Genomic DNA, 12,990 nt, shown 5'->3' with positions numbered 1-12,990 from the left:
TTTCACTAAGTTTGCTAAAGATCTTTTTTTTTTTTTTTTAAAAGTAAGAATGTATAACATACACATTAAACACATAGTACCGAAAGCAATAACATGTAATCATCGACAAACATACATCGCAAGTTACATTTCTTAAGGATCCCAAGACGTTGAGTCATGTTTAAATTTAATTAAATTCTAAGTCTAACAACTACCACATACATATGAAAGAATAATCAGAGAGTCCAATGTCCATAATATACATTTGTCCCGAATGCCTCTTGGCAAATTAATTTGGAATGCTCAATCATCCACTGTACAAGTCACAGGGTATGAAAGGCTTAAAAGAATATACATATGTAAAAAATAGAAATGCATCAACCTCCACGAATCCATGATACAAAGTACAGTAAAAATATATGAAACTATTCACTATACATGATACATCCATACATCCATAATGATAAAACGTCTATCATAAAATCTAACTATCCATCATAATAATCCAAGAACATAGTGAAGGTAAATGTCAACCACGAAAACTCCAGCCACGATGACCACAGAACGGATCTCAATGGTAAGAGTAAAAGCACTACCACCCGACCGTGTGGAACCTAAATGGTCCACTCCCACCGTGCTGAGGAGATAGTCTCAAGTCCCAAACAAGGTATCAAAACACAAAACACAAGTACTCTCTAAGTCTGGGAAATCCTAAAAGTATACTAACTCAAGGGTTCCAACATAGATAGACATCTAGACCCAAAGGCACCACAAAGACATGTAGGAAACCTAATATGCAAGTGGGAAAGTGTCATCGCAAAAGTCACGTAGAAGTTACCCGAGCAATCCCTTAGGAATCCTAGGTCCCTACTGATCCCTGCGGCCACTAGTATCCTCTCGTACTGATGAGGCATACTATGGAGTGCAAGGTCGTAACCAAACATTCTCTCTACCCCATCCTAGTCTGTACTAGCACTCAAGGCATGGGAGAGAACATACAATTATCTTGTTAGGTTCATTTTCTCTCATTTAGTGTAAATGTTTTCACTTATTAAAACAACTTACAATGGGTTACTCCAGGCAGCCTCTTAGGGCCCCAATCCCCATTGCAAGCCACTTCCCGACTTTACACATAGATAACCTACCCTAGGCTCATGAAATCACAAATCAAGAATCATAATAAAATCAGCTCAGTCCTATACAAGCAACTAAAAAACATTATAAAAGATAAGTCACAAAATTACATCATTTCTTCATGAGCAACAGATAAGCATCATATAATAATCATATGATCACAACAGTTCTCTATCAGCAACTGAAGGCATCAATGATAGATCACAAAACCAATGGTTCTCCAATGAGCAACCAGAAAGTATCCCAATAGTAAATTACAATACTGATCAAAGACTCCAAAATGGTCAAGTCAAAACATGACATCATCAAGAACATAACAAACACTTCAGTCCTCTCAAGCGACCGAAAAGCAATCCAAGTATAACTGATCGAGATTCAAAAATGGTTATCAAATATAACTGATCGAGACTCAAAAATGATTATCCAATATAACTGATCGATGACTCAAAAATGGTTAAGTCAGGTATCTTATATACATACACTTCAGCTTCACACCAGGGAACTGGAAAGCAATAACAAACAGTAATCACAAACATGTCATAGAGCATATCAACACATCGCCAGGGTTGGGTTTAAAAGATCGAGATCAAAATAACATAACATCACATTCACATAATCCCCGAGCCTCTGGTAACAACCTAGGATTGGTCAATGCTAGGACAAAACCTAAACATAAACAACACATAGAAAACATCAAAGTCACTCAGTAGGTTTGATTTGAAAATATAAAGTTGAGAAGAATAATAAAGTTTAAGTTTTCCAGTGTTACTATGAGTTCCTCAGTTAACCCGTTTAATTAAACCCTGTCTCATTCTTATAATAAAAGAAGTCGCATCATGACTTAAAAGTATTAATAATCATTTATTAAATCATCATAATAATAATTGAATTATTACTAAAAATATTCTCAATTTCATTAATAATCGAATAAATATAATTATCATTATTAAATGGTATTTATCATTAATTCCAACTAGTCCCATTATCTAGCTTCCTTACTAAATTATTAATTATTAATTATTTAATAATTAATAAATAATAAATAATAAATATCTATTAATAAAATTATTTAATATATAGTATTTGTTAATTATCAATTAATTTAATAATTAATAATTAAAACTATAATTAAAATTCCTTTTAATAAACTTAATTAGATTCCAATTACTAAGTAAACTAATACTCATACAATTTAATTGTATATATTAACACACTTAATTAAGATTACCAAGCTAATAATAATAAGTTTATAATTTAAGTTCAATTATACACAAAATTAAGAAAAAGTATCAAATTTAACTATAAATATATTTATAAATTAACTATATTTAAATTGATTCTTTTTAACAAAAATTAAAATTAAACTTAATTAATAATTATTGTTTCCTTTAATTATTAATTAATATATATCATATTAACATCAATTATCAATTAAAAAAAATGTTTTAATAAAAAAAAAAATATATTATTTAAAAAAAAAAGGGCACTGAATTAATGTTTTAGCACTGCATTAAGCAGTCGCAGCCATAAATGGTTAGTCGCCTGCTGACACAGGCCCGCGACAGCACTGCTGTCGCAGTGCCTGTGGCAGCAGTGGCTGCCTATAATTACGTACAAAGAGGGGGTGGGGGTACGGGGTTATTCCCTCCCCGCCCCACCTTGGTATTTTTAATATATATTTTTTAATTTGTTTTTTTTTTGTATAATTAAATTTATTTTATAAAATTCAATTATGAAAGAATTTTCTTTAACCCATAAAATATATTGATTACTATTTCTTCTTAAATAATTTTGTATATCTAAAACAAGACCTCCTCATAAAATAAATAAATAAATAAATAAATTATATATATATATATATATATATATATATTAATAACATTTACAAAATTAGTCTGATAGGAGAAATATGTTTAACCATTTAAATTTCAAATTTAAAAGCTCATTTTTATTTCAACCCTCCCTATTTAATATTCAACTTTTAAAACTATTTAAGGCATACTATAATAATACTTTCAACCTTCCCGGTTACAGATGAAAAAGACATGAATAATAGAATTTTCAAAACTACAAGACTAAAAGATTCGTTTGAAATGAAATATAGGGAATCAATCTACAGTCATGAAGAAGACAAAATTATCTAAATTACATAATTCTAACTGGGTGAACAAAACCCAAAAACCTACCTAGTTCTGATGCTAAAATTGCAACACCCAGAGGATTTGTGAGAGAATTCGCTCTTCTTCAATATCTTTCCTTTGAAAATCTTTCCAAAAATTCTCCTTCTAAAATTTGCTTACAAAAGTTCTTCCCCAAAAATCCTGTCTCCAAAATTCTTTCCCAAATTCCCTATCACCAAAATTCACGGTCCCAATTCATGTCCAATATCTGCGGTCCCTCTAAAATGAACCCCTAAAGTTGTGATAAAGAGTTTTCTCCTCAAATCGGGGCACTAATTGTGCGTTCACCCAAGATGACTCTTTGCTCAACTGAGTTAACTCAAAATTATCTTTTCTTAAATTTTGCTTTATCTTTTTAATGCACATTAAATGAATTATTAAATAACTTTATTTAATATTCCACTCGACTTCTATTTTAAATTAATTTATTACTTTAATCTCATGTGCACTTTATGAAATTAAAATAACATTATTATTTTCTATTATTTAATCTTTTAATTTATTTCTCATATTTAAACTCATTCTTAGATCATGCGATCTAAAATTCTTAATAATTTTATATCTTTCAACTTTTAAATTAATTTTAGAAATCAAAATTGATAACATATTTAATTAATTTAATTAACAATAATATTTAGCATTTATTTAAAAATGAACTCCAAATATATTATTATTAAATAAAATAAATATTATCCTGTTCTAAATTTATCTTTGAACTTTAATTTCCAAATTTAATTCTTTTATTTAATTAATTTCTCAATTAATTAAATTTTAAAGATATCATATTAATTCTCTATTAAAATAAATCATTAATTAATCTTTTTAATTAGACTTAATTAATAGAAAATACATCAAGGACTCATATAACAACATACGAAAACCCTACATAGAAAAACACATACTAAATCAAAACAAAAAGGGTTATAATCACGAAATTACATCATTTGATGCATTCGAAGGGTACTTAACTCAAATACTTGTCCTAATTATCAATTAGGACAATTGGCTAAAGGGTTTAGGAATTGGACTTAAGAGTTTATCTCCCCTCTCTTACCATTGAGACAATGCGATAGGGTACACTCATCTTGGCAATTCAGGGAAGTCGATACCCGGTACCTACAACCTGCATAAAATCCACGCATGTACAAACACAATATTCTAAGCTAAACAGACAATGGCAGGAAGTGGTGCATCGTGTAGATCCCGACTAGCAGGTGACAACGACTCCCTTCCTTAACCACATCAGAAACATCATACATAAAGAAAAAAAACACGCACACCATACACATGCAGTATGGGGTAAGTATCCATAAGAAAGCACATGTGATAATAAACCATCTAACTAATCATCATCGATAATTGAAAACATTGAATAATCATCATACATGCATGAAATATAGAGTACCAAGTAATCTCATATAATAAACTGAGTGTAAAACAACATCTGATAATCTCTAAAATAATAATACTAATCATCAAACATAAAATTGGCTTAAAAAGGGTTAAGCAATGATGGCAAAAATGCAAACTAGGGGCAGGTACTACATCCACCCCCACTTGACTTAGGCTTACTCCTGGAAGCCTACAAGGATGGTAAAGTTAAGAATTCACTGTGTGGGTCCCATTGAACCCTTTCCCCCCTGTCGGAGGATATGACTCCACTGAAAATACTACAACACACTTAGAGCAATATGATTCTGGTTTAATAGTAAACCGAAAACCACATTGATCCAATTCTCATCCTTCAACAAATACTAAAATAGATTCCCTAAAACATTCTAAACAAGGATCAACATCCCAAATTCATTGGAAAATATAGAAGTTATGATGTTATAGATAAAAGATACATGTTTTGGAAATAGTAAGTTCAATTTCCAATTTTGCCTATGTTTAGGTTTACGTATAATTTCACTTTGAAGTCTAAGTGTTGAAGTATGAAAAATATACAACTAAAAGTTTAAGTTCTATATCAGTTCAACTAGTTTTAAGTTTTCAGTTTGATATAGGTACATATAACAATTTAAAGTTTTCATTCTTGCTCAATTAGTTAACACTAGTGGCATTCCAATATACCCAAAGCTCCCAATGTAGAAACTTGGGCTCTGATACCAGATGTAACGCCCCGCCAAGAGATCCAAAAGAATTAACCTAAAGTTTCACTAAGTTTGCTAAAGATTTTTTTTTTTTAAAGTAAGAATGTATAACATACACATCCAACACATAGTAGCGGAAGCAATAACATGTAATCATCGACAAACATACATCGCAAGTTGCATTTCTTAAGGATCCCAAGACGTTGAGTCACGTTTAAATTTAATTAAATTCTAAGTCTAACAACTACCACATACATATGAAAGAATAATCAGAAAGTCCAATGTCCATAATATACATTTGTTCCGAATGCCTCTTGGCAAATTAATTTGGAATGTTCAATCATCCACTGTACAAGTCACAAGGTATGAAAGGCTTAAAAGAATATACATATGTAAAAAATAGAAATTCATCAACCTCCACGAATCCATGATACAAAGTATAGTAAAAATATATGAAACTATTCACTATACATGATACATCCATACATCCATAATGATAAAACGTCTATCATAAAATCTAACTATCCATCATAATAATTCAAGAACATAGTGAAGGTAAATGTCAATCACGAAAACTCCAGCCACGGTGACCATGGAACGGATCTCAATGGTAAGAGTAAAAGCACTACCACCCGACCGTGTGGAACCTAAATGGTCCACTCCCACCGCGCTGAGGAGATAGTCTCAAGTCCCAAACAAGGTATCAAAACACAAAACACAAGTACTCTCTAAGTTCGAGAAATCCTAAAAGTATACTAACTCAAGGGTTCCAACATAGATAGACATCTAGACCCAGAGGCACCACAAAGACACGTAGGAAACCTAATATGCAAGTGGGAAAGTGTCATCGCAAAATTCATGTAGAAGTTACCCGAGCAATCCCTTAGGAATCCTGGGTCCCTACTGATCCCTGCGGCCACTAGTATCCTCTCGTACTGACGAGGCATACTATGGAGTGCAAGGTCATAACCAAGCGTTCTCTCTACCCCATCCTAGTCTGTACTAGCACTCAAGGCATGGGAGAGAACATACAATTATCTTGTTAGGTTCATTTTCTCTCATTTAGTGTAAATGTTTTCACTTATTAAAACAACTTACAATGGGTTACTCCAGGCAGCCTCTTAGGGCCCCAATCCCCATTGCAAGCCACTTTCCGACTCTACACATAGATAACCTACCCTAGGCTCATGAAATCACAAATCAAGAATCATAATAAAATCACCTCAGTCCTATACAAGCAACTGAAAAACATTATAAAAGATAAGCCACAAAATTACATCATTTCTTCATGAGCAACAAATAAGCATCATATAATAATCATATGATCACAACAGTTCTCTATCAGCAACTGAAGGCATCAATGATAGATCACAAAACCAATGGTTCTCCAATGGGCAACCATAAAGTATCCCAATAGTAAATTACAATACTAATCGAAGACTCCAAAATGGTCAAGTCAAAACATGACATCATCAAGAACATAACAAACACTTCAGTCCTCTCAAGCGACCGAAAAGAAATCCAAGTATAACTGATCGAGATTCAAAAATGGTTATCAAATATAACTGATCGAAACTCAAAAATGATTATCCAATATAACTGATCGATGACTCAAAAATGGTTAAGTCAGGTATCTTATATACATACACTTCAGCTTCACACCAGGAAATTGGAAAGCAATAACAAACAGTAATCACAAACATGTCATAGAGCATATCAACACATCGCTAGGGTTGGGTTTAAAAGATCGAGATCAAAACAACATAACATCACATTCACATAATCCCCAAGCCTCTGGTAACAACCTAGGACTGGTCAATGCTAGGACAAAACCTAAACATAAACAACACATAGAAAACATCAAAGTCACTCAGTAGGTTTGATTTGAAAATATAAAGTTGAGAAGAACAATAAAGTTTAAGTTTTCCAGTGTTACTATGAGTTCCTCAGTTAACCCATTTAATTAAACCCTGTCTCGTTCTTATAATAAAAGAAGTCGCATCATGACTTAAAAGTATTAATAATCATTTATTAAATCATCATAATAATAATAATTGAATTATTAATAAAAATATTCTCAATTTCATTAATAATCGAATAAATATAATTATCATTATTAAATGGTATTTATCATTAATTCCAACTAGTCCCATTATCTAGCTTCCTTACTAAATTATTAATTATTAAATATTTAATATTTAATAATTAATAATTAATAAATATCTATTAATAAAATTATTTAATATATAATATTTTTTAATTATCAGTTAATTTAATAATTAATAATTAAAACTATAATTAAAATTCCTTTTAATAAACTTAATTAGATTCCAATTACTAAGTAAACTAATACTCATACAATTTAATTGTATATATTAACACACTTAATTAAAATTACCAAGCTAATAATAATAAGTTTATAATTTAAGTTCAATTATACACAAAATTAAGAAAAAGTATCAAATTTAACTATAAATATATTTATAAATTAACTATATTTAAATTGATTCTTTTTAACAAAAATTAAAATTAAACTTAATTAATAATTATTGTTTCCTTTAATTATTAATTAATATATATCATATTAACATCAATTATCAATTAAAAAAATGTTTTAATAAAAACAAATATATATTATCTTAAAAAAAAAGGGCACTAAATTAATGTTTTGGCGTTGCATTAAGTAGTCGCAGCCATAAATGGTCAGTCGCCTGTTGACACAGGCCTGCGACAGCACTGCTGTCGCAGTGCCTATGGCAGCAGCGGCTGCCTATAATTACGTACAAAGAGGGGGTGGGGGTACGGGGTTATTCCCTCCCCGCCCCACCTTGGTATTTTTAATTAATTTTTTTTAATTTGTTTTTTTTTGTATAATTAAATTTATTTTATAAAATTCAATTATGAAAGAATTTCCTTTAACCCATAAAATATATTTATTATTATTTCTTCTTAAATAATTTTGTATATCTAAAACAAGACCTCCTCATAAAATAAATAAATAAATAAATAAATTATATATATATATATATATATATATATATATATATATATATATTTTAATAACATTTACAAAATTAGTCTGATAGGAGAAATAAGTTTAACCATTTAAATTTCAAATTTAAAAGCTCATTTTTATTTCAACCCTCCCTGTTTAATATTCAACTTTTAAAACTATTTAAGGCATACTATAATAATACTTTCAACCTTCCCGGTTACAGATGAAAAAGACATGAATAATAGAATTTTCAAAACTACAAGACTAAAAGATTCGTTTGAAATGAAATATAGGGAATCAATCTACAGTCACGAAGAAGACAAAATTATCTAAATTACATAATTCTAACTGGGTGAACAAAACCCAAGAACCTACCTAGTTCTGATGCTAAAATTGCAACACCTAGAAGATTTGTGAGAGAATTCGCTCTTCTTCAATATCTTTCCTCTGAAAATCTTTCCTAAAATTCTCCTTCTAAAATTTGCTTACAAAAGTTCTTCCCCAAAAATACTATCTCCAAAATTCTTTCCCAAATTCCCTATCACCAAAATTCACGGTCCCAATTCATGTCCAATATCTGCGGTCCCTCTAAAATGGACCCCTAAAGTTGTGATAAAGAGTTTTCTCCTCAAATCGGGGCACTAATTGTGCATTCACCCAAAATGACTCTTTGCTCAACTGAGTTAACTCAAAATTATCTTTTATTAATACTTTGCTTTATCTTTTTAATGCACATTAAATGAATTATTAAATAACTTTATTTAATATTCCACTCGACTCCTATTTTAAATTAATTTATTACTTTAATCTCATGTGCACTTTATGAAATTTAAATAACATTATTATTTTCTATTATTTAATCTTTTAATTTATTTCTCATATTTAAACTCATGCTTAGATCATGCGATCTAGAATTCTTAATAATTTTATATCTTTCAACTTTTAAATTAATTTTAAAAATCAAAATTGATAACATATTCAATTAATTTAAAAATTAGTGTAAAACAACATCTGATAATCTCTAAAATAATAATACTAATCATCAAACATAAAATTGGCCTTAAAAGGGTTAAGCAGTGATGGCAAAAATGCAAACTAGGGGCAGGTACTACAAATATCTCTATGTTTGTGGGTTTGCTGATAAAAGTTACCATCAATTTTGTGCCCTGCAACATTAATTATTGTTCTTGCATTCTTCCCTTCTTGGCCGCAACTGGTCTATATACTTGTGAATTCATTATTAAAGGGTGTACATTCATTGATTAGGGTCAGCATTCAATTAGTAGGGGCAAGAATTGTAAAGGTGATGGTTGGTGGTTGGAAATTATGAAGACCAGTTCATTCTTGGGGTCAGTGTATTGGAGGCCTAACTAAGAACATCTACATTGTGTGTGATAAATAAAAATCAAGTTCTAGTAATTATTAATTAGTTCTAGAATTTTATGTAGTCAATTTGTTTTCAATGGCGGTAATAAATTGCAAGTGGGTGTATATATCTTAACATATGAGTGGCAATTTTTTCAAAATAAAGGGAAGAAGAGATTCAATATTGTCTATTTAGTCAAATTCAATATTATTATTGAGAATCTTAGTTGTGATAAAATTTAATAATTGAATTGTTGACCATTCATTTGACAAAATATCAAACTCTTGATTTGTTAAGGTTTAATTGTTGAACTATAACCAGCTAGGGGTTTTTACAAGTACATTCTTGATCAGTCACCACATATCAATAGACACAAGAGAACTAGGGTTTAAAGTTTTGCCAAAATGATACAAATGAATCAAACATAGCATGTGTTACTTTTTACCAAACTTAAACCAAGATTATGAATTTTTTAAAGTCCACTATACCTTATTGCCAAATGGCTTTAGAATGGCCATGTTTTAAGAATGTGATTTAAACCAAAGTTTAAAACCACAGTTAGTGTATGGTAAAACTTTAATAGTAATAAATATCCACAACTTTGTTGACACTGCCAAAGAAACATAATATAATATGTGCTTTCAAATATACCATAGTAAACAAAGTTATTTGACTTTTCAAAAGACATCTTAGGCTGCCACCTTTTTCAAGTTAGATTTTGCATCAAGTGACAAGCATGCCAACATAAGCATCCTATGTATAGTTTAGTAACTAAAATTAAGAAATATGTGAATAGTTCCTAGAAGAAAACCAATTAGGGAATAACCCTTTTGCACCAACATAGATAAGCTTCATATAAAAGTTATTTGACAACTAAGGCGAACTATTAAGTAAGGTCCTAATCTTATCCTAACTATTATAAGTAAAATCTATACACAATAGTGTCCAACATTCATTTGAGTCAAATACTTTTTGTTTTGTTTGAATTTTTTTTTGTCATAACGTAATTGATTTTTGAGTTAAGCAAATAGTGATTTAGTGAAAGATATTATTTCTTTTCTTGTCATTGATGAATGTGGATTTTGAAAATATAAAATGATTAATCCCAATGAAGCAATTTTGTACAACATAAAACTAAGTGCACTAAGCTTGCAATTCATAACAAGCAAACAACACGTGTTAAACATAAAAGAAAAAAGAAATAGTTACAAAAAATAGGCTAACAACTCAAGAATTATATGAGAAGAACTAGTTTAAGATAATTCGAAACAAAATCAAACTAAGGAGCATTAGATAGTATCAACCATCTACTTGGTACAAAGATCGTAGTAGGCTAAATTGCATTATTTTAAGCTAGTCTTTGATTCGAAGGACCCAAAGGTTTTCATTGTGTGTTTTAAAGTGGCTTATTTGTCAAGACCTCTCTTATGACTAGTATTTTAGGGCCACATCATCTAATATGAGATCATTTGAACATCCTTTTGTTGAGGTATCCGAAAGATCCTAAAAAAAGGGTTGACTTATAGTAGAGATAATGCAATAGTTGAGTACTTTCAAACTCCTACATGGACATTTCAAATCACTCTCATTTTTAACAATAGCTTACTTGACAAGTCCTGCTAATTATAACTAAGGTTTCAAGATAAGTTTTTATGTTGAGTAGCTCCATAAGGCTAAAAAATAGGTTAAATGATAGTTGTTGACCAAGTCATGTTCTATTGGTGTACTGAGCTAACATCACATGATTTGTTTCTTTTTAGATATAAGGGATACATTTCATTCAATTGTGAATATTTATTGTCAACAATAACAATTTTAAAGCTAGAACTATTGGTGCAATATTATTAAAATATTAGACAATAAATCAACAAATGCCTTAACAATTATTGGAGCATCATCAACTACTATATCAATTCTCATATTTATGCATCAAGTTTGTTTTATTATTACATCAATGTAATGTCAAGTGATTTATTGATTATACAAATTACATTCAATTACGTACTCATGATCAACATAAATTATTCTGAAATCACAACACCAAATACAATCAAAACACACTCACCACTAAATATTTTGTCCAACACCTTGGACTTGATCCCTAGCGAGTCCATTTAGAACCATTCAACTTCTCCTCTCAACCAAGGGCCCATTGAAATTCCTAAAACCATTATTATCCATTGCTTGCAAGTTAAATTGTTTATGGTTTTAGCACTGCAACTGCTGATTGAGGAAGCCAATTAGCAGCTTATTCACTTCCTCAAGGAATTGTTCTTGAACAAAGTGGCTTCCCTCTGGCAAGAATTTGATCTCCAAATTTGGGACGTCGGACTTGAGCATCTCACTATTGATGTAATCCTCCATTCCTAGAAATTTTAGGATATAGTCTTTGGTACCTATTATCACAAAACTGGGACATTTAATAGTATAATCAGTAATATCCTCCAGTTTTCCACAGTTCCTGTATATAAAATTTTCTCATATAATTTCCATGATAGATGATAGAGGATCCTTATTGGGTGATCCAAACTGCTGGAATATTTTAATCAAAAGCACTTTCTAGGCATACCTGGAAATTCCTCCATATGTAAGCTGCAGAGGGAAAGAAAAAATTGATTTCTCATAAAGGCTTGTGTATGCTTTAAGGTCATCTTCAATAAACCAAGATGGCAAAGGATTTACAGGATCATATAGGTCCATTATCTCTTTACCATTTTCTACCATTGGCAATTCACTTCCAGAGAAAAGGATATATATATTCCTTACCATTGCTTTTATATCAAAACACCCAAAATCTGCCAAAACCTCTTCTAGGCTCCTAGATGAGAATAAAAGGCCCATTAGAAAGCGATATGCCAACATTCACTTCATTTAATATTGAGAAACACAGAAAGGAAAATAGAGAGAAACCTGCCAATGTGTCACACAAAAGTCTTGAGGAAAAGAATCTAACTGAATAATGGCTTTTGTGCCAGGCCTAATATAAGGTATACCCAATGTTACAATGCCTCTCACTAGATCAGGGTTAAAAAGGTCATGTTCCCATGCGACTACTTAAGTATCATTTCTACTTAAATTTAAGTAGCATAAGTGTTCCCATGTAAATTTTTAATTCTAAGATAGGGAAAAATTGGAATCTTTTCCTAGATAAGTGGAGCTGCTATTGTTTAGGAATTGAAAATAAGCTATGGGAGAAAAGGAGGGGCTTAAACTAAGCAAAAACTTCTTATTGAAAACAGTTAG

At 30.4% G+C, this 12,990-nt stretch overlaps 1 protein-coding gene across 1 annotated transcript; it reads right to left on the bottom strand.

Annotated features, from left to right (window-relative positions):
- Positions 1–11,955: 11,955 nt before the first annotated feature.
- LOC149544286 (epoxide hydrolase 1-like) lies at positions 11,956–12,516 on the bottom strand. Its single transcript, XM_089795947.1, has 2 exons — positions 12,317–12,516; positions 11,956–12,208 (listed from the first exon to the last, which is right to left on the bottom strand). Exons 1-2 carry the CDS (start codon positions 12,514–12,516, stop codon positions 11,956–11,958), a joined length of 453 nt encoding a protein of 150 aa, XP_089652073.1.
- Between the last annotated feature and the right edge of the window lie 474 nt (positions 12,517–12,990).

The sequence above is a fragment of the Cupressus sempervirens genome, chromosome 8, assembly GCF_028749045.1.
Source record: "Cupressus sempervirens isolate cs-2001-9-10 chromosome 8, ASM2874904v1, whole genome shotgun sequence".
In the NCBI taxonomy this organism is placed as follows: Eukaryota; Viridiplantae; Streptophyta; class Pinopsida; order Cupressales; family Cupressaceae; genus Cupressus; species Cupressus sempervirens.
This window is presented reverse-complemented; position numbering and strand designations above follow the sequence as displayed.

Excerpts from the sequence above, each read along its gene's own strand:
- LOC149544286 (XM_089795947.1), bottom strand. The coding sequence starts at position 12,516 with ATGGTAAGGAATATATATATCCTTTTCTCTGGAAGTGAATTGCCAATG. Across the intron at positions 12,209-12,316 it reads ACATATGGAGGAATTTCCAG|GAACTGTGGAAAACTGGAGG; the intron begins GTATGCCTAGAA and ends TTTTATATACAG.